General features: G+C 54.8%; 1 protein-coding gene across 1 annotated transcript in view; it reads left to right on the top strand.

Annotated features, from left to right (window-relative positions):
- ITGA11 (integrin subunit alpha 11) overlaps positions 1-27634 on the top strand; it is a 117177-nt gene that overhangs the window by 62658 nt on the left and 26885 nt on the right. Inside the window, exons 8-16 of the mRNA XM_074354180.1 lie at positions 3919-4063; positions 4436-4601; positions 5937-6007; positions 14587-14731; positions 17181-17329; positions 20999-21139; positions 21371-21574; positions 23216-23346; positions 26808-26974. Coding sequence (XP_074210281.1) covers positions 3919-4063; positions 4436-4601; positions 5937-6007; positions 14587-14731; positions 17181-17329; positions 20999-21139; positions 21371-21574; positions 23216-23346; positions 26808-26974 — 1319 coding nt within the window. The remainder of the gene's footprint in view (positions 1-3918; positions 4064-4435; positions 4602-5936; positions 6008-14586; positions 14732-17180; positions 17330-20998; positions 21140-21370; positions 21575-23215; positions 23347-26807; positions 26975-27634) is intronic.

Genomic DNA, 27634 nt, shown 5'->3' on the forward strand with positions numbered 1-27634 from the left:
GCACCCATGCGTGGCCAGGTGGCGTGGCTTTCTCCCTGTGTGGCACCCGGGCTTTGAGAGGAAACACCCCCAGAGTGAGTTTCCCAGCAGACCCATGCTCCGTGCAGGAGTCCCAGGATGTAACTTCCACACAGTCTGTTGATTGAGTGAGTTGCTAAGGTCAGCCCAGGTTCAAGGGGAAGAGAACTTGATCCCCTCCCCTGATGGAGGGGTGGCACGGTCAGATTGCAGGAGAGCATTTGGGGGATCAGGGGTATTTTTGCAGCCAACTTTGGGAAGTGTGTGCTGCCACAGAGACCTGATAAAAAGTGTGTGAGTTCTCTGAGGGCAGAATCTGCCAGGGGGAGCTTGTCATCGCTGGAACTTTTGTGAAAAGCATGGTTGAATCTAGCATCTGAGATTATAGAGCAATGAGGCCGGTTCCTTAAACATCACACCAGGACTCACTGGGATGAGGGACGCTGTCTCAGCAGCCACGGAGGCCTCTACCTGCTTATCCCCAGGATGCTGCTGCTGCTCAGAACGCTGTGCTTCCCCCCCCCCCAGATTCAGGAAGTGATCTTACAATCAGTTCCCCAAGATCTCGCCAGCTGTGGCCTAACTCCTAAGATGACTATGTCCACGGCGTTTAGATTTTGAACGTATAAAATTTGCACCCATGAATAGGTGCTCTGCGCATGTTCGTGAGACCGCACAAATGTTCCCCGAGACCACAGTCCCATCACTTTATAATATGGTTGTAAACCCACCTCACACAGGGTCAGTGAGCGTGTTTAACAGAATTCCACAATGTGAGAACTATTTAGTAGTAACATGACTTCATGCGGTGAAGAGAGAAAGTCTTTCTCATCCACACAACCTGTATGGTTAAGTTACTGCTCCACCAGCATATTTCTGTTCACTGATAAAACTTGCTCGAGCTTTTTTCCTAAATGAGCTTCCCTCCGTGTAAGGATGGCTCTTATGCTCACAAAGGTAGACCTTTTTGCTGTTTTGTCAACATGGGTGTTGGCCCCTGAGACCCCGAGCAGGCCCTTGTGAGGTGACTGGCGGAACAGAGGGAGGCCCCGTGCACTGACCCGCACAGAGGGAGCCCTCTGTTTCCGGCTCATTTCCAGCCCATCTCCCCCGGGTCAGTGGTGACTGTGTGACCCATACAGGAGTTTGAACCATCGTGTCTTGTGAGCACTGCTACGGCTTACAATCTGCACCTCAGGTCAGCTCTGAAATCTGAGCTTCCCTGCCTGCCAAGTGTGGGTCCCAAATTACAGCCAGTGCCTTTTAAGGTGAAAGGTTTTCTCTCCTCACTCAGCTGTTCATAGTGCCTTTTGCCCGTGCACCTACCAGACTACAAAGGTCCAGGCCATGGATCTGAGGGGTTATAAGGATGGCCGAGAGTGGGAGGGCTGCCAAGATGGGGCATTTGACTTGTCCTAGGAAGACCCCAGGATTTCAGCAGGGAGAGGTGGCAAGAAGACATTCCACAGAAGACGTTCTGCCCTGATAAGGGCAGAGGAGATGGAGAGTCAAGGAGCATTTGTGCTCAGAGCCCTGCTCTGAGCATGGTGTGAGGTTCGTGGTGGGGGAAGTGAACCCGCACCTGGGGGAGCCAGACTGCGAGCGACGTGTTGTGGCTGAAGCAACCACGAGTGGGCGCTGAAGGCCTGAGGACGAGGACTTGCCATCAGGTGTGCAGGTGAAGGAGGACTTGGCGGACTTTGGGGGAAGGGAAGGGGACAGCGCTGTGACTTCACCTCGTTCACGCCGCACTTTTACTGAGCGCGCACTACGTGCCTCACACTGTTTTCGGCACTGGGTGTAGATCAGTAAACAAAACAGATAAATGTCCAGCCCTCGTGAAGCTGACATTCTAGAGGGTGAGACAGAGGCAGACGATAAAGCAAAAAAAGAAAGAAAGAAATAGTACGGTACACTGGAGGGAGACAAAGCCTCTGCAGGGCGGGGGGCTGGAGCCTGGCAAAGGCAGCCAGGCAGGTTGGAGAGGACAGACGTTTAGTCGGCACTAACAGCGTCGTCGGGGGAGGCTTCACCAGGGGATGACGTTTGAGTGGAGACTCGAAGGAGGTGAGAAAGTTGGCCAGGCAGGTGTCTGGCTGGAAGGTTCCAGGAGAGGGGGCAGCTCAGACAAAGGCCCTGAGACAGGAGCGTGCCTGGTGGTCCCAGGATCAATGGAGAGTCCAGCAGGAGGAGGGGTTCAGAGGGATAATGGGCCAGGTCAGGGGGCCTGGGAGAACTGGGACCCAGGGCAGGTTTAGAGCAGAAGGAGACGTGAAGTGACCTGCTTTTTCCACGGGGTCACACTGGCTTCCCAGTTCATGAAACCTGTTGTGAGTATAAAGCTCACACTGCTCTCCAGTAATTTATAGTCTGATTTACAAGGCAACAAATCTAAGTCTTTTACACAATGCAAATTCACAGTTTAAAATCTGATGACTCATGCCCGTATCTGCACTGTTACAGATCCACACAGACATGCACGCTATTCCACTGTATGGAAATATGATGCTGAAATGTCCTTTGGCTCCATGTGTAATAAATCCTATTTTCCCCTGCCGTATTTTGTTCTCATGGAGTTTTGCTCCTGGACCTGACCCTCCAGTGAGGTCATGTGAGCGCCAAGATTCTCCTTTAAGGGACTAGCGGTGCCCCCTCCCCTGGGTCGGGCTTCAGCCCAAAATATTCTCACATGTGCCTCTGCCCTGCTTCCGTTCATACCTCAGACTAAAATTAGAGCGTTTCTTAAGCCAGCCTATCAAGAATATCATAAAACTGCTAAGAGAACGAATAGCAAATGGTCTGTTTCTCTTCACTGGTAGCTTGAAGATGCTCTGAACTAACTTATTCCAAGTTCTGTGAATTCCTCCACATCTAAGTCACACACGTCAGCTCATCAGCTTGCTGTGTAACAAAAGGTACCTCAGGTAACCAAAGCCTGGGGCCTGGAGATGAGATTTCACCTGGCATCGCAGCGCTTAAATCTGTGGGTCAGACCCAGGAGGAATCACTGCAGAGTCTAAGGGTAACATGTATTTTCAAGTCTTTATTGGAAAATTCTACCTGCTGGGCCAGACTCTTGGCTAGACCACACCACTGTCCTTCTAAGGAGAGTTGGCCACACAGGCACCCAGAGCTGGTGATGGTTCAGGAGCCAGGCGTTCCTGCTTCGTAGATGGGTTGCCAGCTACAAGAGTCTCTCCCCTGGCTGGACTGCCCAACAGGCAGGCCATGCATCTGCTCCGGGCACTGAAAACGATAAAAAGCGAGACAGAGGAATATTTGTCACAGAGTTTGATATTTAATAGTTCCCAAAATAGGATCAGAGCTGTTCTCGGGGGGAAAATCAGAGCCTTGTCGAGTTTCGGCGTGCACACCCCGGGGTCAGTTGTCTGGGTGCTGAATCGCTCTGGCCCAGCACCTCTGCAGTACTGAGGCAAGTGGATCTCGGTTCTGAGGCTAGTGAGAACGTTTGGGAAATGCTGGTTTCCAGGCCACACGCCGGAGATTCTGATTTCGTAAGTCCAACGGGGCCTGGACCTCTGGACCTCATTTTTTTTTAACTCCCCAGGTGATTCTAATGTGCAGCTGGCTTTCTGAACCATGAAATTAAGGCCTCTAAGGGTCTCCACCTGACCCTGAACCCCCCTCCCAGGCCCAATCCATCCCCTCTGCTTGCACAAAACAGTGCGGTCAAGAGCCCAGAGGGGCTTTTGCAAGTTGCTTTTTAAAGACAAGCTGATTTAAGACCCATCTGAGCAGCGGGCGAACGAGTGGCCTCAGGGTCTGGATCCAGCTTCTGCTTTGGTTTGAGGTCCAGCATCTCCTGGGTTGCCCAGGGCTCAGCCAGGCTGCCCCACTCTCACCTCCCCTTTGTGACCTTCCCCTGCATCTGGGTTCCAGCTCGGAGGCTTTCCAGAAGGGCGGCAGGAAAGGGGCCAAGAAGGTGATGATTGTCATCACAGACGGGGAGTCCCACGACAGCCCGGACCTGGAGAAGGTGATCCAGCAGAGCGAGAGGGACAACGTGACCAGATACGCCGTGGCCGTGAGTCCCGTCCTGCCCCAGCCCACCTTCTGGAAGCTTGGCTGTCACCCCGCTGGGGACTCCGGGCAGGCGTTTACTGGGCAGTGAACTAGCCATCCAGGCCCAGGGGGCCTCCCCTTGTGCATCCTCTTCCTTCTGCACTGTCCATTCCTGTCCACAACAGTTGCAGGTTTGTGCTGTTTTTTCCCTCCATTGCCAAGGAGGTGCTGAAGCCTCAGAAAACCAGGAAACACCCGCAAGCCGCCCAACACTTCGTGCCCTGCCTTAGAACAGGGGCTCCGGCCTGTCCTGCAGCCAGGGTCTGGGGCCGTGGGTGTGTGGGGAGGTCCATGCCATGTCCTGGTGTGTGGCCCCGCCCCTGTTCCCTGGCAGGTCCTGGGCTACTACAACCGCAGGGGGATCAATCCAGAAGCTTTCCTCAACGAGATCAAATACATCGCCAGTGACCCGGATGACAAGCACTTCTTCAACGTCACTGACGAGGCGGCCCTGAAGGACATCGTTGATGCCCTGGGGGACCGGATCTTCAGCTTGGAGGGTGAGCGCGGCTGACTGAGAGGGGTCCACGTGCCTGGGCTCAGCAGGTGAAGCCCAGCCCCGTAGAGCAGGGTGGTTTGGCAGGAGCGCCCCCTTCGTGAGCAGCACCAGCACTTGTGGTCCCTGGGCTGGACGTGAGGCTGTGCTCTTTCCAAACAGCCCGGGAAGCTGGATCGTTGACAGTGGAGGAAACGGCAGCTTGAAGGGGTTAAGTGACTTGCCAGACCTCCCGCAGCCTGGGAAGGAGTTGGGGTTTGAACGAGGGTTGCCAGATTTAGCAGATATAAGATACAGTATTTGTGGCAGACATGCCCTAAAAACCCACTTGTTGTTTGTCTGAAACTCACGTTTAACAGGGCGTCCGGGTCTTATCTGGCAACCCTAGCCAAGCCGCTGAGCCCACCCCCCCACCCCCCACCCCGGAGCTGCTCGCTCCCAGAGCCCCACGGCCTCCCGCTCCCGCTCCGGAAAGCACTCTGTGCAGGGTTCCCTCAGGTTGTCTCTCTCCTTACGACTCTGAGTCCAGCTTTGGTTGGCAGGAGTCTTGTTTGCACCACGTATTGCTGCAGAGGGGCCTTGCTGTGCTGGGCTCCGCCACGTGGGGCGGTGGTCAAGGAGAGCACGGGCAGCATCCCAGAGCCCAGCAGGCTCCTCTGCGCCAGGGGTGACGGGCTGCAGACACAGGAGGAGAGAAAGACGGCCCTCGTGAACGGTGGCAGAAGAGGGGAAGGGGAACCTGGTGCTGATACTCTCGGTGGAGTTTAACACCCAAAACACTTGTACTCTAAGCGGCCGCCTCGCTTGGCAAGAACATTGCTCCAGGGACACGTCAGGGAGCCCTATGTTGGGAGGTGCCCTCCGCACACGTCTAACCCCAGCCCTAACCCTAACCCTCATGCAGAGCTGTGGTGTGACACGGCTCCGTCCGCAGGGTGGAGTCGATGTTTGGGAACTGTCCAGAGGCATCTGGAACCAAATCTGGTGAATAGTAGGAACGAACAAAGTGGGAAATTCCATTTCTTGCCAACAACGTGGACTGTTTCTTTCCGGGCACTTTTCTGGGTCTTTCTCCTGTTTTGACAGGCTTGTAGCATGCTGCCCTGTAATACAAGTTGTCTCAAGCCTTTCTCAGCAGGGAGTGGACTGCTGATAATAAAGCCAGGCGGCCGCCTGAAGGTGCCAGCAGCTGGGGCAGACGAGTTGGGCTCAGACCCGGGGCCCCTCTCGCCTCCCTCAAGGCGCTTCTGGATCACAGGCACTGGGGATGGAGCTGCAGGCGTGTCTGGCGCTAAGAAATCAGGTGCGGAGCTGACGTCTTTCTGTCCGTCTGTTTCAGGCACCAACAAGAACGAAACCTCCTTCGGGCTGGAGATGTCACAGACAGGCTTCTCCTCTCACGTGGTGGAGGTAAGCACACGTTAGAGCCCCTCCACACGCCCCCAACTCCAGGTGGTCGCCCACCATTCCTGAGCTGTCTCATCGCCCTTTCTCTCTTTCCTGGGGTCTCTGCCTCTCATCTTCTGTGGCCGGAAGACGGAAGTCAAGGTCTTCAGCTTACAATGAGCTGTCTCAGGTCCTCCCGTGCAAGGTGCTGATATGACGGTCACCCCCCCATTCAGTGCACAGAGCCTTGTGCAAAACTAGGCCAATGTGGCCAAACCCCTTGCACGTGCTCGTGCCTGCCCGGGTGGCCTGCGTGTGCAGGGTGCAGCTCGGGGGTGTGCAGATGTGCCACATGTGATCTGGCGGGCGGTCCATGTGCAGACGCGGCATCCCGTGCAGAGGTCCCGGGCAGACACGTGGTGTCCCAGATAGCACGTGGTGTCCGGGCTCCACGTGGAAGGCCTGGAGCCTCAGGCCCTCACTTGCCCTTCGCGCGTCACCCGGTTCTGAGTCTCAAGATGGGGCTCGAAGCCTCAGCAGGATTGCCGGACAGGCAGAGGGGTCCACGCCTGTGAGAACACGGTATCAGCTCTAAGGGAGCGTCCCTGCCTGGGAGCCCCTCGCGGGGAAGGCCTGCACTGCCGGTATCAGCCGTGCCTCGCGGGCCGGCTCCGGACACACGGGTGCCCTAGGGGTGTGTGCGCTCTGCCCGGCTATCCCCATGCAAGTGGGTTTATCCTCCTGATTTGCCAGAAAAGGCCCGTCAGTCCAGCGCACTTGTGTATCACGCTTGTCATCCCACAGGATTCTCCCAGCTCCTCTGAGGTGATGGGGTTGGAGCCCTTGTTCCAGTTCCCAGATAAAGAAACTGCATCCCAGGAGGTCTGAGTGACCCACTGAAGTGATGCACGTGAGATATTAGCCTCATGCCGCTCCCCCCAAACCGAGCAGCTGCCCCGTAAGGGTGACAGAATCTAAGGGGGGGCTGAGTCAGAGATCCCTGATCGGAGGGGAGGGGGGCACGTGCACAGCACACCGCAGCAGATGGGCGGGAACGCGACTCATGCTCAGCGTTTCCTGAGCTGCATCTGGACTTTCGGGACCGCCTGGATACAGTGGGATAGAAATACGAGTGCACTGTGTTGAGAGCAGTCCTGTGAGATGTGCAGAGCACGTGCAGTCCTTCCAGGAAACTTCCGTGCCTCGTTCATGCTCAGAAACAACCTTGCAAAGTCAGCTGGTGACAAGAGTTGTCCAGTTTTAGGTGGTCACACCAGCAAGTTTTTTCAGTGCCTGTTCTGTGCTCAGCCCTGTGCTGGGTCCCAGGAGGTGCAGAGGTGAGTGCCCTGCCCTCAAGGAGCTCCGAGCCTGAGGGTAAGGGGCCAGGTGCCAAGAGGGACGAAAGCTTTCCTTCACACAGGTCAGGCGTCCAGCCCTGGACTCGTCCCTGTCTCCTGACTCTGGGTCAGGGCTGATTAGAAAATGCAACAGGAAATTCAATTTCATGAAATCATACAAACATTTGTCAAATGCGACTAAGGCATTAAAAGGAAGCGGAAATTATTCTTGCCAAACAGGAGTCAACGTGCAGGCGATGCCCAACGGCAGTCCTCAGCTTAGAGAGGAGATGACAGAAGCTGTAGGCTTCTCCTGGTACAGGTGTGCGGCTTCAGGAGGCCCCTACCCACGGAGCCCCTGTGGAGACTGCCCCCCACCCCTGCTCAGTGGGAACCGCATGCGCCCATCTAATGCTAATCAAGGCAGCGGGTGATCATGGGCTGGGGGAGGTGCACCTGGGCAGCCCCGTGAGGACGAGGACTTCAGCAGCCATGGGGGACAGCAAGCAGGAGCAGAGAGGGAGTTGTGCACCCAGGACCTGGGAAGTCCGAGCACACGCAGGGCAGCCCTGATGTCAGGGGCAGTGAGGGGGAGAGGATGTCTCTTGTGTCCGTCATCCATTCCGCAGTCATTTTTCCAGCATCTCCCTGTCTGCCCAGCTCGGTACAGGGCACTTGGGATGTGTAAAGAGATGAAGGAAACATTTTAGCTGACAGCTGCTCACAGTCTGGTTAGGGAGAAAGATTTAAATTGTAAGTTCAGTCTTCTGCTTTCTAATACTGTGATCTGTGTGTCCTCAGGAATTGGGGAGCCTAAAGAGAAGGGCAGCTAAGACAAGCTTCAGGGATTTGGGGAAGTTTAGCTGAATCCTGGTGATGGCCCCAGCAGCTGAGTGTGTCAAATAAGATGAGTCCCTGCAGGGTCCATGGGTTCCCCGGCTGCAGGGGGAGACCAGCAGCTCAGAGCCCAGCTGGCTGTTTAGGTCAAGGTCGTACGCTGCTCCCTGCAGCTTCCTCCCCTAATCCGAGAGACCGAGGGTGCCTCTCCCCATCCTGGAGATACAGACCCCAGTTCTTCTGTTACCCTGTGTCTTGTTTTCAAGTGACGAGCATCTGGAAGTTTTTATCTGATAAGACTTTGAAGGAGACAGTGATTATATTTAAATCTGAGACTCTTTGATACTTTTAAACAAATTTTAAATTAATAAAACCCTTCCAAATCCAAAGGAATGGTGCAATGATGGTGGGCTGTCTGGCCCTGTGACAGGCCACTGGGTTGCTATTTTAGAGCACAGAGGCTTTTTGGTGCCAGGCTGCTGATACCGTCATAATTGTCCACAGCCATCTCGAGTCCCTGGGCGTGCAGCCCTGCAGCTCTCCAGGTCTGTAAGACCTCTCTGGGGATTGAGGGCAGGAGGGTCTGGCCTTTCAACTTTGCCCAGAATGGATCTTGAGCCTGAGTCAGTCCATCTCCTGGGTGAGCCCCTGGACGCCGTCTCCTCTGGAAATGCTCCACAGACAGCTTCCGACAGCTGCTTCCTGCATGTGTGCTGGAAGAGCCTTCATCTGCCCTGGGCCCGTTGAGTGATGTCAGAAGGAAAGACCCCTAGTCCCACGGGAAGGACCCCGCAGGATGTTCCCAAGTGGCAGAGGAAAGACCAGGCCTGATCGCCTGGTCTGCTGCCATCTTACCTAGCGAGGAAACCAGCCTTGCAGTTAGGAAGGGGAAAGAGGGGACCAAGAGGACAGGGGGACCAGAACCCAGGTTAGGAGAGGAGACCCCCAAGACATGCCTTGGCCCCTGGAAGAGCCAACGCCTCAGGCCACAGGCATTACATCCCAGGCTGATGGCCAAAGGGCAGAGCTGGGAAAACCCAGGGATCTGGAGCCCCAGGAAATTCCAGTCTTGATTTGCAAAAAGGGGAAAGAGAATAATCTGGAAATTACCATCAGGAAGACCAGCTGTGGATCCTTGGCCAAATTTTAGAATGGATTTGTAAGCCAGTGGCTCCGTAGTGTTTTGAAATGAATGCAAAGACCGTTAAGAGCTGGAGTGGCTTCTGTTAGTGCTGGCTGCCTGCTGAGGTGGTGAGCTCCCTGTCAAGCTGAGAAACCAAGATAAAGCTGCATGCATTTGCTAGAAAGCTTGCAGAAGGGATCCATCCATCCCTCTAGGAGTCTATAACCCCATGGGCCCTGGGGGAAGGTGTAGAGGAAGGAAGAAGACCATGGAAGCTGATGCCAGCGGTGACGGACGGAGCCGCAGAGGAGCCCCACCCGCGATGGGCCCTCCTACAGCACACTCCATAAATCTCCCCAACACCAGACGTTTACAGAAGGAAGCAGTTTTATTAGGCTGATCTCGTCACCCTAATAAAAGGCTTGGCCACTCACCCAGGACGGAAATAGATCGTTTTTCCTTTAAATCACACACCGTGGTCCGGCAGGACCAGCTCTCAGCTACATTTGAAACAGGCCAATGTGGAGGAGGGGAGAGCCTCTTGGCTCCCAGACCAACAGCCCCAGCCACCCCTGCCTCTTCAGCCTGTGCCCTTTGCACCAGCCCTCCTGGGGTTGTAGACTGGATAGCTCAGGTTACTGGCTATTCTATAAGGTTCTCGGCTGTTGAAGATTTACAGTTTTCATCTTTCCTGAGAGTTTTGCATTTGAACTAAGTCTTATGTCTTTCCTAAGAGTTTGTGTCCGTGATTCAATCAAAACTAAAAGGTGCTCGTCCATAGTGGTACAAGGAGTGGCGATACCGAAAATCTGCAAACCCTGGCTGAGCCCCCTTTGCCCTGAGCGGTGGACTCCTGCCCCTGCCAGCTCTGGGGCGGGCGGTCAGGGCTGTCCGGGGGCCTGCCCCAGGAGGCCAGGCCAGGCCAGCACAGCCAGGGTCTCCGCCACGCTGTCCTGGGCTGTTTGCATGTGGACTTCTGGGGGCAGGACTCGTTTCTGGTTCATCGAGGTCTCCCTAAGCCCAGCCCCAGGTCCTCAGGCTGTGCCTGGAGCCCAGTGCCCGACTCCTGGGCCTTGTTCGCAGACCACTGAACAGAAGGGACCAGTCCTCTGATGTGGCATGAGCAGTGGAGTACAGCACGCCCTTAGCCCCCGTGCGCCCCCTGCACCACCCTGCTCGCCAGCTTCCAGCACCGCAGACGGGGAGGGACCCCTCTCCCCAGAAAGGCTGCGGGCTCGCTTCTGGGTCTTTCCTGGCCAGCCCCGTCTAAACTCCCAGACACCCCTTCCTCAGGCTCTGCTCTAGACTTAATGAAAACACGTCTTCTACCGAGAGCACCTAAGCAGCTAGTGAAAGATAATCCACCCTCTAACAACGCATTCGCCTCAGAAGGGTTCCTGGAGCAGGCTCCCACCCCTGCTGTGGTCCCTCTGGTGATGGACGTGCAGGCAAAGGAGCCATGGGGGCATCGGGGGAGGGGGCCAGTGCTCAGTGCCCTCTAGGTGGTCTCCCTGTGCACGGGGCCAGCGGCGGCCACCTCCACCTGCCCCGCAGCCCTGCCTCACCAGTGCCAAGAACTGCTGGCACCTGGGGTTCTCGTTCCGTTACTGCCAGGCAAGAGGAAGCACTGCCTGGCTGTGTGGCCTCAGATGAATCATTTAACCTCTCTGAAACTCGGTCTTTGAGCAGATGTCTGAAAAAAATACGTGTGGAATTGAGTCTTGCGCCTTGGAACTGGAACTTTGCACTTTGAGACTTACTTCATAATAAATCAAGTAAGGTTTTCTTCAAATCCTTTCCTAACTCCACTGCAAACTGACCCACCCCCTCAGCTGGTCACTCCCTCCTGTGGGCCCTCAGAACAGACTGTCCTTGCCTCTGTCGGATCATTCCTCATGGCTGCCTGCTCTGTGACTCACCTGTAGGCCCGGCTTGACTGTGAGATCCGACTCTTTGACTCCTCCTCCCCAGATGTGCTTTATGCAGGAATTTATGAGTGAGAAGAGCTACTGTGTCCTTAGTCCTTATTGGCTGCCAAGCGCCCTGTCAAGGATTCCAAATGCTAATTCTCACGGCAAAGCTATTGACAGCTGAGGCCCCTTCAGCAGAAAGAGAGAGAGGCACTTCCCCAAGGTCACACAGCTAGAAGCTTTGGAATTCGAGCTAGAACTCAGGAATGTCTGACCCCAGAGTTCCTGCTCTAACCCCCCCCCCCCGGCCGGGGATTCTCAGCGTGGCCCTGTTGACCATCTGGGCTGGCTCCACCTTTGCTGCTGGGTATCGCAAGTGTTCAGCATCCGCCCTGCTTCCACCCACCCGAGGGCGCAGCAACCCCACCCCCGCCCCAGCTGTGACAGCAGAAACTTGCCTAGGCATTGCCAAACATTGCCCGGAGGTCTAAAGCTCCCAATTTGGGAACCGCTGCCCGAGACTACGCTGCTTCCCGTGGTGGGGATGTGGCCAGACCCCGGCTGGGGACAAGGGCTGGCTGGAACTCCGAGTCTGGGGAGATATGGTCGCAATCCAGGAGGCATTCCCTCGACTGGCAAGGCTGCAGGGTGGGTCAGAGGGCAGCTGAGAGCCGAGCTGGCAGCGTCCGATGGTGGGCGCCACACCTGGGTGAGTGCAGGTGCAGGTGGTTCTCCGGGAGGCCATGGACTTGGCCTTAGGCCTTTGGAGGCCCACCAAGCCTGCGTGCTCACTTCGGCACATAGCACCAGGAGAGTCAGCCAAGGGGCTGCCTTGGTGCCGATGGTCCATCTGTGCAAGGCCACCAGGCACACCCTGGTCATATCTGGTGGGAGCCCGGGTGGCCTCGTAGGAGAGGAGGCCGTGAGTCAGGGAGCTGGTGCCAGGCCTGCAGTGTGGGACCCGGCTCTTCCCCAGAATGCCCTGTTTGTTTTCCAGCTAGGCTTGCAAGCCTGGCTGCTTCTGTCAAAGCTTTGGCCCTTGTTTTGGCCCCACCCTTCCAGATTTTTTCCAAACTCAAAACGTCTGGGCTCCCCCAGCTGGGAAAACCTTGTGACATACTGAGGTTTGCCTTGGTGGCCTTGGCTTGCCCTCACAGCCAGCCCACTCCACACAGGGCACACTGTCCTAGGTGGAACTCCCCCCAGCCCCCAGCAGACCCCACTCAGGAAAGGGCCTCTCCCTGGGAGCTCAAGCCTGCAGCCACTGCAGGGGTAAGATGGCCCAAGGTGAGCCCGGTGCTTCCAAATCCAGAAACCCCGGTGGAATTCCCAAGCCCCACATGGGGTGAGTCAGGTCTCCCTCAGCTGAACCCCAGGCATCCGGGGTGACCCAGCCCTTCTCAGTACATTGCTAAGGCTTCTGGTCATCTGCAGAGCCAGACATTTATCTTCAAAGGCCTCTCCATGAAGCAAAGAAGCCTGGTCTGCAGTTGCATCGGAAGCAGAATCCAGGGGCTTCCAGGAAGCAGATGGGTATTTTCTCCTCTGTCCAACCCACCTCCCTGGTGGAAGTCCCAGCCCTGCCTCTGACCTGCTGTGTGACCTTGGGCAACTCTCTTTCCCTCTCTGAACCTCAGGTGCTTAGTTGTCTAGTGCAGACAATGAATATCTGTCCCACTGGTCCCATACAAATGGGTGACTGGATGAGAAAGGATTCCACAAAGAATGGAACACATCCCAAGTGCGGGGAATGTTGGCGGTGAGTCTCTGAGGCCCTGACCGGGATCCTGGCCCCGCCAGATTGTCAGACTCTGCCAGGCGGAGGCACACAGAGTAAGAGGGAGAAAGCTAATCAGAAAGTGCAACATGAAACACAGCGAAGTCCATCAGACTCACCCAAGACCAGCTTACTTATAGCTGTAAAAACATTCTGTCTGAACAGTTAGTTCTACCTATGGAATATTAGGGCTTCTTAACCCTTACAGAAGATCAACTTTACTCTTTAAAGTGACAGCTTGGAAATGAGAAAAGGAAGCTTAGCTTATTAAGGTTTCCAATCTCACCCCCTCCACCACCACCAAAAAAATTAGTGCATGGGTGCTCTGCCTGTGTGTCTAGTTGTGGCTCTGAATGTCCCCAGGCCAGAGTCACATTTTTCTGTTGGTACCGTTGCTTCGGGGGCAAGGAGAAATTGAGTGCCTTGGTCCCCAAGTGGTGGGGGAAACCTCAAATCTCACCAACCAGCTGGGCCGAAGGAGGGCTCAGTGGGAGAGAGGTGACCTTACCAACGTGTGCTTTTACAGCCCAAAGCTGGGATGCAAAGCTGGATGCTCCTGCTTTGGGATGGCCCGTGGTCACCAAGGTGGCCCAGGAAGGTGGCCCTTGCCTGCTTTCACCCCGCTCCTCAGCCCCTCACTGTCCCTTGTCACTTCTCACCCTCTTCTGAGTGCTTGCTGTTGGTCTTCCCGAAGTACCCACTAGTTGTGTGGGCAGTTGTGGAGGGGGCCAGGATGCAGGGGCAGCCCAGAGACTGAGTGGACCCAGTCCTTGGAAATGACCTTGAAGACTTCCCCCTGGGGAGCCCGAGTATTGCAGCATCTGCTGCCCCTGCAACTGAAGACAAGCTCCTGTGCTTAAGGTGTTGTCCAGCCTCACTAAGCCACCCTGCTCCTCTCACTCAGGGCTCCAGCCCCATCAGCTTTCAGTTCCTTAAAACCAAAGGCTCTGAACTCTCTCCAGCCTCAGGGCCTCTGTACAAGCTGTCCTTCCCCTCCAGGCATCTGGGTAAGCATCACTTGCTCAGAGCGCTTTTCCTGACCCCCATCTCAATCTGAACTAACTCTCACCATGGCATTTATCACAGTTTGCAAGTGTTACATTTATTTGTGTATTTGTTTGGTATCTACAAGCTCCCTGAGAGCAGGGATGGTATCCCCAGCAACAATCGAATGTCTGGCACAAAACAGTGCATTTCTCCTGAAGAAACGAAGAGGGAAAGCCACCCAGACACCGCAGAGGAGTGTCGAAAGGGGAGAAGCGTAGGGGCAGCGCCTGAGGGAGTGTCAGAAGGAAGGGACGGAGACAAGAGGTTTCCTGGAGGGTCTGAAGCCCAAAGGGGAACAGAGCTTTGGTCTTGGGTTTGGAGTTTGCTTCTAGAACATTCCTTTTCCCCCAAGATCCCATCCTTGGAATCAGCTTGACCCATTTTGTGCTAAGAATAGAATGGAGCGAGAAGGTCCTCAGCTCATTCAAAGGCCGAGTCCTGGCTGGAAGTTGGGCTGGTAAAGGTGCCCGAGGGGGCTGGCAGTTGCTTCAGGGTTGTGGGGCCTGGGGCGGCTTCCTGGCGAGGGGCAGCTGGGGGGCACGAGCTGATGTGTGTCCCTTCCCCAATGTCAGGATGGGGTTCTGCTGGGAGCCGTTGGCGCCTATGACTGGAATGGAGCTGTACTCAAGGAGACCAGCGGCGGGAAGGTCATTCCTCTCCGTGAGTCCTACCTGAAGGAGTTCCCTGAGGAGCTCAAGAACCACGGCGCGTACCTAGGTAAGAGCCAGAGCCGAGGGATGGCTGGCAGTCTCCAGGGCTTGGGTGGTTGTGGTCCAGCGAGCGTGCTGGTGCAGTCTGGCCCCATTGTGCCAAAGCCGGGGCCTACACTGGGTCCCCAGGGCAGGAAAAGATTTGAATCTGCCAAGAAGGGCCAGACAAAGAGGGGAGCTGTGGGAAGTGCCGGGCGGGTCAGGACACTGAAGCAGATCTGTGTGCTGGAGCGGAGGGGAGGGGCAGGTGGGGGCAGGTGGCAGTGGGACACCTCGGATGCCAGGTTCTGGGGGCTGAGCTGCTTCATGTGGGCAGTAGGGAGATAGTGATGTATCTGTACGAAATGCCTGCAGGAGCAGCAGGCTGAACATTCTTCCCATCCCCCCGGGCCCAACAGAGGCTTCCTTGTCCTCCCAGGAGGCCCTGGTGGGATGGAGCCAGGCTCCAGCCATCTTGCCTCCACCCTAGTTACCGCCTTGGGTGGAGTCCTGAGGGAGGGCCTTTCCCCTCCTCCTCCTCCTTGGGGTCACCAGTGAGGGCAGTGTCTGGGGTCTCTGGAAGGTTCCTCCCGATGTTCCCTGAGGGAGAGGGGAGTTTGGAGCAAGGAGACTGGGAGGTCAGGCTCACCGCCTCCATGCTGAGGAAGCTGATGGACTTCTGGCCACGGGACCTCTGGTCAGGCTGTCAGGGCGGCTGTCCAGCTTTCAGGGTGGCCCCGCCTGCTGGTCAGAGAGCCACATGGGAACTGAAACCACAGCCAGCAGACAGCTGGGAAGCAGGAAGCTCTCAGCGCTGCTTGGGGCTGTGAGAGTCGGCCCACGCCTGCCCCCAAGACCCTCCCACGACCACCGTCCCTCCTCCTGAGGAAGCCCAAGGCCCAGGGCCAGCTGAGAACATTTTCAGAAGTGCCACTGAGGGCTCGACTCAGAAGAAAGCTTTCCTCCACGCCACAAGGCTAACCCCGCCCCACCCTCACATATTTATTTTTTTAAATTTTTTCTCAGGACTTGTTTTTTTGAAGTCTAGTCGATTTACAATGTTGTGTTAGTTTCTGGTGTACAGCATAGTGATTCAGTTACATATATAGAGATTCTCTTCCTATTTTTTTCATTATAGGTCATTACAACATATTGGATATAGTTCCCTGTGCTGTACAGCAGGACCTTGTTGTGTATCTTATATATGGCAGTTAGTGTCTGCAAATCCCGAACTCCCACTTTATCCTCCCCATCCCCTTTCTCCCTGGTAACCGTGAGTGAACTTATTTACAGAACTGAGGCAGGCTGACAGACATAGAAAACAAATTTATGGTTACCTCATCCATTTATGGTTGCGCAGGACAGGGCCATGGCAGCCCCACCCCCGCCCCGCAATGTGGCATCCTGGTCTTACCTCCCTTTCAAGCCCCGTTTCCCAGAGCACACTTCCAAGAGTCAAAGACGTTGCGTCTGGGACCAGAGTAGCCCACCCTACTGCACCCACACTTCCTGCCACGGAATCAGCTCTTCTGTGCACCCTGCAGCTACTCTGGAAGCAACTGGCAGGGCCCAAGAGACAGCGTTACCCACATACACGCAGGCACGCACACGTGGCAGGAGACACCCGTTCCCCAGAAACCACCCAGGAACTGCCAACACAGCCTGACACCCATCTAAACACTGGGATCCAGTTTCCAAATTGTCTGGCAGAAAGTGGGTCTCTCAGCTTTGCACACCTGCTGGGGCCCTGCCTTCAGGAAAGCTGCCTGAAGACACTGCAGTCACTTCCTAGAGCCGGGTGGGTGGCTTGAAATTCACAGTGATCAGGCACAGATCTTGAGAACACAGGTTGGTGGCCTTTCCCAAAGAGCCCCTGGGTTTCCACGCCTTTCTCTTTCAAGTTCTGTTTGTGTGGACTGAGAAAAGCCTGGGCGCTCCCTCCTCTGAGTCTGCGAAGCTTTGGGACTACAGGAATCCCTGAGACCTTTGCCCCTGCACAGTCAGCACCTCAGTTTTCAGTGGACCGCTTGGCAGGGGTTCTGGGAATGAGAGGACACTGATTGGTCCCCAGGGAGACAGTGGGGATCAAAATCAAAGCCTGCCCGATGTAAGAAGAGTGTCTGGGGCCCCCTCCTCCTCCTCTCTCCTGTGCTCACCTTTGAGGTGGGTGAGGTGGGTGATGTGTAGGTTTCAGGTCAGCCATGCCTCACAGTGGCCCACCTGGCTTCCTTGTAGGGGGTGGCACAGGGAGTTCTCCCCACCCTCCACTGCCCCCTCCCAAGCCAGGCTTCGTCCAGGCCTCCAGGCCTCCCCGGCTGAGCTCAAGTATCACTGCCCGGCTTTGCCGCATCTGCTGGGCCTGCTCTGAACGCACCCCCTTCGCCAGCCACCCTCCACGCAGCTGAGCCGCACACCAGGCCTGGCGAGGTCAGCCAAGGCCACGGGGCCAGAGACCAGCCTGTTTCCCCCTGTGGCAGGGTACACGGTCACGTCGGTCGTGTCCTCCGGGCAGGGGCGGGTGTACGTGGCCGGAGCCCCCCGGTTCAACCACACAGGCAAAGCCATCCTGTTCACCATGCACAACAACCGGAGTCTCACCATCCACCAGGCCCTGCGGGGCGAGCAGGTAATGCAGGGGAGGCTGGGGGTGGGCAGAAGTGGGGGGCCGATGGGAAAGGCTGGCTAGAGGGGACTGCGGCTCAGCTCCTCCCTTTCAGGACTGTCCGCAGACCCATAAACATCCTTGCTGATTGGGGGTTGTCTATCTCCTTCACACCCGCCTTAGAGCTGATGTCCACTCCCCAGAAAGCCAGGCCCTGGTCCTGCTGCAGCAAGGAGAGCCCAGAATCGCTTGTCCCCTACTTCATGGGGCCTTTGTCTGCATGCATTCGCCCGAATGCTACCTCTGAAGCAGGAAAAACGGATGTGGGCTGTGAGAATGGCCGTGTCCCAGGCTTTGGTTGAGCCCCTGGGACGTGCCCCGCCAAGTGTGGGTCCTTGGCTTCGCGCAGGAAAGAATTCAAGAGTGAGCCACAGTTGAGTGAAGGTAGATTTATTCAGAGAGACACGTTGAAAGGCAAGAGAAAGGCCACGAGGTGTGGGGGTTGGGTGCTACATTCAAAGTAAGTACACACCCCATAGACAGAATGTAGGCCGTCTCCAAATGGAGAGACAGGGAGAGGCGGCGAGACACCATGTTGCCAGTTTTTGTGGGCTCAGCGGCTTCACATGCTAATAAGTGGAAGGACCAGTCTAAGTACCTGGGGAAGGGGCTGGGATTCCCAGGAAGTTGGCCATTTCTCACCCTTTGACCTTTCGTGGCTAGTCTTGGGACTGCCATGGTGTCTGTGGGCGTGTTATTCACCATGCTAATGTGTTACAATGAACGTATAAGGAAGCTCAAGTTCTACTAGAAGTTAGATCTCCCACCATCCTGAGCCAAGGCCTACTGGGGGTTGAATCTTCCGCCATTTTGATGTTAACTGTTGTATCATTCCTTGAATGGCTGGCCTGCCCCCTTCCTGTCTCACCTCCAACCGCCAGCCCCTCTCTGGTCATGTCTAGAGTTCAGGGCCAGAGGCAGCATCCAGGTTATAGCCACTCCCCCCCCCCCCCCCACTGGGACTTCCAGCCCCCGAGGTGTCCTGAGGAGGCACTCCTGTTCCTCAAGCCACCTTTCTGCTGCCAGAGGTTAAAGTGCAGCCACCCACCCCGAAGCCCTGGGTTCACCGAGATGCCAACGTCCTTCCTTTCCTGGGATGGGACTGTGTGGCTGCCAGTATCACCGCCTGCCTGAGACGTGTGGGCAACCAGATGGTGCTGCTAAGGTCCCGTGCTGGACAGTCATGAGTGCAAGCTGGAGAGCTATGATAGCGTCAGTGCTGGTGAGAAAAATCAGACAACAGGATTCTGCTGCCAGTCATCCCAATCGCCCTGGAAAACTGGCCCTGAGAAGCAGCGTAGCTTTTCCAGGGTTAGAGGTAGATTCATGGCTGGGCCAAGTTCAGAATCCAGGACTCTTGGTGGGGCTCTCAACATGATGCCGAACCTTGGCCCCCAACAATCCCCAAACCAGGCCTTCACCCCTCCGGCCTGGCAGCATCCATGGCACCCTCGGCCTGACCCCTGGCCTGGCCAGCCCTTGGTTCTCCGGAGCCTGGGAGCAGCCCTGTCTCCTGTGTCTTCTCTTGGCTTTGGCCTGTCAGCCCGAGGACCGGCTCTTCACTGGGTGTAACCTAAACCCCTCCAGCTGTAGGATGCCATCCTTCCACCATTCCTCTTCACGCCCCGAAGGCACTGAGAGAGCCCGCCCACACTCCACCCAAGGCCAGTTCCTCTGGGAATCCAAGGCTAGACCTTGAGAGCTGGAGGGAATTCACTGGCGAATTTATGACATTTTTACTGCCCAGTTCCGCCTCCAGCATCTGAAACCACAGTGCTGAAGGCAGCTGAGTTAAGTGGATTCCAAATCACAGTGACCCGCAGAGCTGAGGCCACGTACTTAGACAACATCTCCCGCCCCCTCCCTCTTTGCTGTCTGCCTCTTGGTTACTTTACGCAGGCACATCTCTGCCCCCAACCCCACCGTGTTTATGAGTTCCTTTTTCTCTCTTCTGTATTTTTATCATTCTCCTCAGCTTAGAGCTTTTAATGCTTGCAGATAGATTTCTTCTGAAAACACCCTAAGCCAGGAGATGGCCCAGGGAGAGGGAGTCCTGGGCTCAGGTGTCAGGCAGCTCAGAGTTCCAAACGGCCTGGCTGTGACCAGCCTTCTGATCTCGGGCAAGGGGCTCGACTGCTCTGAGCTTCACTGCCTTCTTGTGAAATAAGAACAATGATGTCTCCTGAGGCAGCTGGGGGCTCACACAAGCTTGCCCGAGGCTGTGGAGCATCTCACACAGAGACTGTCCTTGGGGAGGGCTCCTTTCCTTTCCTAAGCGACCTTCTGCTCCTGTGAACATCCACTGAGTGCCTCCTGCGTGCTGGACATCCAGGCCTGGAGGGGACACACAGGGGCAGCACGCAGGGTTCTGAGATGCCCCGTGGGGGGAGCAGGTGCTGGAGGAGGAGCACAGGGCTGGAGGAGCGTGGAAGAGGCCCAGGTTGCAGGGAGTGGGGTGGGGAAGGGCAGGGGCGGCTTCCAACAGGAAGTGACCTGAAGGCAGTTGTTACCTGGGGTGGGGAGGAGAGGGGTGCAGGCAAGAAAAAAGTTTGTGCAGGGGAAAGCTGCCACCCAGCCAGAGCCTGGGGCTTTTGGATAAGAAAAGTCACTCAGGTGTGTCAGCAGCAGGTGTGGGAGCCAGAGGGTGGAAGACAGAGGCTGGGGAGGGAGGGTCAGACTGAAGAGTTTGGACATTTTCCCCAGAAGCAAGGGAGCGGTGTGGTCAGCAGCTGGAGGCCACTCCAACCCCCAACAGGGGTCAGTTGGAGGGGCCAGCCTGGAGACAGTGGGGTGCCCTTTGGAAGGTGCCTCACCCAGGAAAGAAGCCTCGGAGGAGGGAGCAGATGGATCCACGAGGTGGACTTGCTGGGGTACTGCGGGTGGGACAGGAGGAGGGTGCAGCCAGGAGGACCTCTGGTTTCTGACTGATGTTGCAGACGGTGCCTCAATTAAGTGGAGATCGTGGTGCCCAAGGTGGGAGAGGGACCCAGTGAGTGCTCAGATTCTGAAAAGAAAGTATGTCATCATCCAAGGTGCTAATCCCAGAGTATCTGCAACATAAAACAAAAATTGAAACGAGCTCAGTGTCCAACAACAGAGGGTTGATCAGACACGTCTGGCATATGCACAATCGGGAATATGATAGAATCACCAACGATCATGTTGTAGAAAAAAATACAATACGTCATGGAGAAAATGCTCATGGTCCATTGTTTTATTTTTTAAAAAATCAGTATGTAAACTACATACCCAGTATGAAAATAAAACCATGAACACACACACACACGCACACACACACACGCACACACACACCCCCTAGAGAAAACAGCCCAGAAGAAATGACGCTGAAACACTCATGGTGCAGGTGGATGCTTGGACCACGGATGACTTTCGTTTTCTTTTTCGTTTATCGTTTTTATTTTGCTCACTCCTTTGCCATTGTATAACTTACAGACAGAATAAATGGCCATCACTAACAGTAAATCATGGAGAGCCGAGTGGGGGCAGGATGGATCACAGAGGGAGGGAAGAGGGAGACCCTTCTCCTGTGTTCACCAAAATTTCCGAGGCAAAGGCTGCCCTGGGTTTGCTCCAGCGGCCCAGCCCCACGCCCCTCCCGCCCCTGTGCCGCAGATAGGCTCTTACTACGGGAGTGAGATCACCTCAGTGGATGTGGACGGCGACGGGGTGACGGATGTCCTGCTGGTGGGCGCACCCATGTACTTCAGCGAGGGCGTGGAGCGCGGCAGGGTGTACGTCTACAATCTGAGACAGGTACCAAGTGCCGGGCGGGCGGGCAGCCTTCCCGGGGCACCCGCCGCCCCGGCCTTGACCAGGCGTCCGCGGGAAGCTGAGGGGCAAGGGAGAATAGGAACCTCCTCTGTGGCTGGGCTTCTGTAGCAGGAGAGGAACAGGGAGGGGGTGCTGCAGGCCAGAGGGGTCACAACCCCGAGAGCCCTTGCCAAGAGCAGGTCCCCCCACCTTTTCCTGCCCCTGGTTTTGCAGGACTGGTTTGTTTACAACGGAACGCTGAAGGATTCCCACAGTTACCAGAACGCCCGATTCGGCTCCTCTGTCGCCTCGGTCCGGGACCTCAACCAGGACTCCTACAATGACGTGGTGGTGGGAGCCCCTCTGGAGGACCACCACAGAGGAGTCATCTACATCTTCCATGGCTTCCAAGGCGGCATCCTCAAGACGCCAAAGCAGGTAACACTCACCCTGGTAGACGGGTGGGGCTGGGACTGGGAGCCCCAGTAACTCAACTGTGTCCACGCACAGGAAAGGGTTCCCGTCTACCCTGGCTCTGCTTGCCTCAAGTTGAAATTTTGAAATGGGTGCCTTTGTCTTCAGGACCTTCCTGAGAAGAGGGAACCCTCTGACACTGCTGGTGGGACTGTAGTTTGGTGCAGCCACTATGGAAAACAATATGGAGATTCCTTTAAACTGAAAACACACTTACCCTCTGTGATCCAGCAGTCCCACTCCTGGGCATATATCCGGAGGGAACTGTAATTTGACAAGTACATGCACCCCAATGTTCACAGCAGCACTATTTACAAGAGCCAAGACATGGAAGCAACCTAAATGCCCATCAGGTGATGACTGGATGAAGAATTTGTGGTATACATATAATGAAATACTACTCAGCCATAAAAAAGAATGAGATAATGCCATTTGCAGCAACATGGTTGGACTTCGAGATTATCATACTGAATAATGTAATCCAGAAAGAGAAAAAAAATACCATATGATATCACTTATATGTGAAATCAGAAAAAAATGACACAAATGAAATTACAAAACAGAAACAGACTCACAGACATAAAAAGCAAACTTACGGTTACCAGGAAGAAAGGCAGGGAGGAATAAATTGGGAGTTTGGGATTTGCAGATAAAAACTACAATATATAAAACAGATAAACAGGGTCCTACTGTACAGCACAGGCAACCATATTCAACATCTTGTAGTAACCTATAATAAAAACAAATATGAAAAAGAATATATATATATTTGTGTGTATAACTGTATCACCATACTGTATACCAGACTAACACAACATTGTAAATCAACTATATTGAATTAAAAAGGAATACCTTCCCATCACCCCTTTAGATACCCTCTCCCCCACTGACTCTATCTCCCCAACAGTAACAACGAAGTCCCGAGGACCCAAGCCTGAATTGGCGCCCCATAGAGAGCGCCTAGTTGAGCTTCCTCGTCCCTGGCTGGAGACCTTGCTCTCCCCAAAAGTGACCCGCCCTGAGTCCCATCCCCTCATGGTCATCATTTTCCCCTCCCTCTTTTGTCGGTAAGGTGTTCTAACATCCCACAGTCCAAGATGCTGATGGGTTACCTGCCAGGTGATGTGTATTTACACTCAGTGGGCAACTGCTTGTTTAAGTGAAGCATAGTTGATGTACAACATTGTATAAGTTACAGGTATGCAACATAGTGATTCACAGTTTTAAAGGTTATACTCTATTTAATTTCTATAAAATATTGGCTATCTTCCCCGTACTGTACAATGTATCCTCAAAGCTTATTTATCTTATGCATAGTAGTTTGTACCTCTCAATCCCCTGCCCCCGTCTTGCCCCTTCTCCCTTCCCTCTTCAGTGGGGAACTCTGATGGCACACTGTTCAGTCCAGAGAATGACGTGGTGGTAGGAATCTCAGGCACCATAATAGACCAGGAGAGGAGAGAGCGCTTTGGGCTGGGGACGCTTCCTGATGGTTTCAGACAGGCTTTCTCCAGGGTTCCGAGTAGTGTTCACCCCTCAGGGTGGCCCTGCCCCATCCCGTGCTAACGGGGCCCATGCTCATCTCTCTCCTTCCACTCCCTGTAGAGAATCGCCGCCTCCAAGCTGGCTCCAGGCCTCCAGTACTTTGGCTGCAGCATCCACGGGCAGCTGGACCTCGACGAGGACGGGCTGGTGGACCTGGCGGTGGGCGCCCTCGGCAACGCTGTGATTTTGTGGTTAGTTCCCCCACTTTTCTTAAACCTCTTGGGCTCTCCTGAGGGTCATGCCGGATGCAAGGTTTCAAAGACACGCTTTGGAATCTTTGTCTCTTGTCTTCCATCACTGTTGGCCCAACTCACCCCACTCTCGTCCAGTCACGAGTACAGATTTCCTTTTGGCAGAATCAGTGTGAGTTATTTCGAGAATCCTTCTTCTCAGTGGACTCTTAGATGCTCTCCTCTGAGTTCTGGCTACTTGGGCACGTCTTAGCTTTTCAAGCTGCATCAATGAGGGGCAGGCTAAGGGCATTCTTATCAGTGGGAGCATCGCCTTCCCCCCTAGTGTGAGAGAAGATTGCTTTCCTCCAAACCCCTTTTCAGTCCTGGTTTCCCTTTTCAGGGCCTCCTTTCTGCACCACCCACCAGGTATTTGTCATGCATTTGCACTTGGGGGGTCTCTGTTTAGCAACAGTTTCCAGCTTAAAAAAAAAAGTCTGACTACTTCACCATGTGATGTGTTGGCTACTTTTTGAGCCAAAATTTTTTTTAATTTCAGCTAATTTTATACACGCTGATGAGATATTTTTCCTTATAAATACAATAATTTGAAGAAAACTTATAAAACTTTCTTTAAGTTATTGCAAAGAAAAAATTACTCAGGGTTTCATCACCTTAACATTACCACTGTTAACATTTTGGCGTATTTCCTACAACCCTTTTCCCACCTGCATGTCATTTCATACAAACACGATCACAGTCTTCATACAACTTTAAACAGAGATAGCCTAGGACTTCCCCAGCGGGAGCCTTTCTGTTCTTGGTCCTCAAGACCATCACAGTCCAGTGGGGAAGTGTCTTAGTCCAGGTTCCCTACGAAACAGAGCCTGAGGCTACAGCTTCAGTGCCAGCGCAGGGAGGCAAGGGTCCCGGGAAAGCGGGGGAGGAGGAGAGCGGGAGGAGGGGCTGTTACTGGACACGCTGCGGCCTCACCGTCTGAGCAGCTCCTTGCTCCAGCCTCTCCAGAGAGGCAGAATACTCCTCTGCTTCCTGCAGGGGCCCCTCCAGGGGGTCAGGGAGCAGCGGCCCCTCGGGGGAGGGACAGGGAGCAGTGTGTCTTCCGGCTCCTCATATCCCCCACGTGCTACTGTTGCCAAAAAACTGACCTCTGTGCTCCGATAACTGAATTGAGAGTCGGAGGCAGATTCTGGGAGGATGGAAAAAAGCAGCTTCATTGCTTTGCAGGCAAAGGGAGTCACCACAGGCTCATGTCTTAAAGACTGCGAGCCCACCTTGGGTAAGGGGCCTGGAGTTTTACAGAAGAGTGGGAACAGGAGGGTGACAGTCAGGTGTGAGCAGGGCTACATTCCTTCCATCTTGATGGGAACTTCCTGTTGTGGAGGAACTGAGGAAGGTCTGCCCGTTTTCTTGAGTTCAGTCCATGACCTTCTTTCAAGACCTCTAGGGTGAGAAAGGATGAAGTTGTTCCTAAGAAAAGAGTGCCCAGGAAGGGGCGTGTCCATCACAAGGTCAGTTTGGCTGGAGGGGCCGGCCTGAGCAGCTCAGCAGCCGTCTCCGTAGCTTTCTACTCACCACGGCCACCGCGTGCCTCCAAGCGGGGCCTCCTGGCCCTCCGGGCAGCGCTGGGAAGCAGGGCCTTGCGGGTCCAGCCTCACTGTTGCAGTGGCACCACGACCTGTCCGCTCTTTGAAGCTCTGCTCCACTTGTAGGGGCAGCAACCTGGGCAAAAAAGTCTATTTTCTGCCCAAAGGGTGAATAAAAAATGAAGCCATTGGTTTACTCTCTTCCCACCTGAAAGGGGATGACTGCATTAATGCATGCGCTTTACCTATTCTTACCTGTTTTAGTAAACGTTCAACCTCTGTGCTTTTTGTTTCAAGCAAGCCAATGAAAATAAGAGCCACGACATCATACAACTAGCAGGCTGTAGAAATAAGCAGTTCTGTGTTGAAGCGACGATGCACGGTACTGATACATACACCCATGGGAGCAAGCGAGACAAGCACTGTTCGTCTTAAGCCAAGCTGGGTGAATTCCGGCAGCATCGCATGGTGGCACAGGCTGAAAGAAATGACTAGAACTTGAAGGGAATGTGAAGTCTGCAGGCCAGGGGTTATAGATGAGGGATGTCAGATCTGTATGCGGAAGCAGGACAGGTGAACAAGATGCAGGGTCGGGTAGACATGGCCTCTCGGGTCTGCAGGGCGACGCGTAAACCGAGTCCTTTGCAGGAGACAAGATGTGCACACGTGTCAGAAGAGTCCGTCTCCCGGAAGGATTCGGTCAAGCCCCAGCTGGTGAGGTCTAACCTGAATGCTGCCCGAGTGAGCAGCGCTCACACTGGGGCTGGAGCCCTCTGGGAGGGCTTTACAGCCAGACTCGCTCCCAAACACGGCTGCCATTGGGGTCACCAGGGATCTGTTAAAACGCGCGTTGTCCAGGCTTCACCCAGACCATGTAAAGCAGAATTTTGAGGGGAGCGGCCCAGGCGGCGGTAATTTTTAAAGACTCCCCAGGTGTTTGTTTCCAAAGGCCGGTTAAGTTTGAGAACCACTGACATAAGCTATTATGTTTACACAGCAACCTACACTGTCAGAGGGTGTTCTCACTTACCTGCTTTGACTCTCACAGTTCCCCATCAGAGAGGCCCTGTGACCTGCCCAAGGTCCCGTGAGAAACCAGTGGAGCCAAGATTCAGATCCACCCTTCCTGCTCCTCAGCACAGAGGAGGCGCCATCCCCCTTATGCCAAGAAGAGCAGCGTATTATTAGCGCAGAGAATCACACGAAAAACTGAAGCATCTAAAATCACACTGCACTTCTTTTTATGTAAATGCGTGGTTTGGACAGGAGGATTTTCCTTCCCTAACTCTGACTTAGACAGGAGAACGTAAATCTGCATTTCCTTGGCAGCCTGAGTGGGGCAGGAGCGTGGGTGGGAAATCTCCGGAATCACCTGGGGAATTTTATTGCCCGTGCTCTCCCAAGCGTGGTCCAGGGACCGGCGGCACCAGCCACACCGAGAACTCGATAGGAATTCAGGATCTGTATTTTAACCAGGTCTCCAAGAGACGTGCAAATGTATTAAAATCTGAGAAGCACTGCTTTCAGATATGTTGATGCCCACTCTGATTTGATTGGAGCTGGAGAGCAGTTTGGGCATCGGAGTTTTCTGAAGCTCTCCAGATTGCTCTAATGCACACGTGGGGTTGATGTGATGAGAAGGCAGGACGTCAGGTGGTCTGCAGCAAGTGCAGCCCCGAGGGAACTAAGAAGGGCTGGCTGCAGGGGCTGTAGGTTGCCGAGCCGAGCCGAGCCGGCTCTTCACCCACCTGTGCACTTTTTTGCCCAGCCTCCTGCCCTGCCCCATCTCACCCTCCAGTGCTGGTTTTGCGGGTCACAGTGCATCTGGCGCTCCACCTTGCATCCCGCCCACCCTAGCGTCTGTCCCTTCTTCCCCAGGTCCCGCCCTGTGGTTCAGATCAACGCCAGCCTCCGCTTTGAGCCTTCCAAGATCAACATCTTTCACAGGGATTGCAAACGCAGCGGCAGAGACGCCACCTGCCTGGCTGCCTTCCTCTGCTTCACACCCGTCTTCCTGGCACCCCACTTCCAAACGGCAACAGTGGGTAAATCAGACCCCTCCCCACTTGCCTGACTCAGTCTGCCCCAGGAACTTTGCAGTCGCTCTGTTTCTAAATCTAGGCTTTTGCTGAAATGGGTTTAAGTGCCAGGTCGCACCTGGAGCTGCTTTGATGACTCCTGGGTAGCCATTCAGTGCTCTAACTCCAAGGGGCAGAGAGGGGCTCTGACTCCAGGCAGTGTGGTGCGGTGACCAACACAGGAGAGGCTGGGGAAGAAGGAGACAGAGACAAAGTTTGGATCAGAACAGGGACTGAGAAGCAGTGGAGCAAACTGGGATGTGGAAGCCATGAAGTCAGATGCAGAGCAAGAGTCAGACCCTGGAGAGGAGCTGGGAGCCAGAGGATCGGTGGTATTTGAAGGGGAGGAGACTGCGGGCCTTAAACCCCAGAGCAGTCTTAGGTTTAAGGAGCTGGTGGGCAGGGCCTGGCCAGCCCTCCCGGAGGATCTGACCCAGACCTGACGGGGTCCCAGAGCCGAGGGCGAGACCTGGGGAGGTGTTGGGAGAGGTAGAGAGCTGTGTGGTGCTCCATGAGGGGCTCAAACAGGGCATCACCCTGACCCCTCATCCTGTCTCCTCTCCTCTTCCACTCTGTTCACTTTCCCCTCCATTTCTTCCCGTTCTTCTCCGTTTGCTATCAGCTCCA

Source organism: Camelus bactrianus, chromosome 27 (assembly GCF_048773025.1).
Source record: "Camelus bactrianus isolate YW-2024 breed Bactrian camel chromosome 27, ASM4877302v1, whole genome shotgun sequence".
Taxonomy (NCBI): Eukaryota; Metazoa; Chordata; class Mammalia; order Artiodactyla; family Camelidae; genus Camelus; species Camelus bactrianus.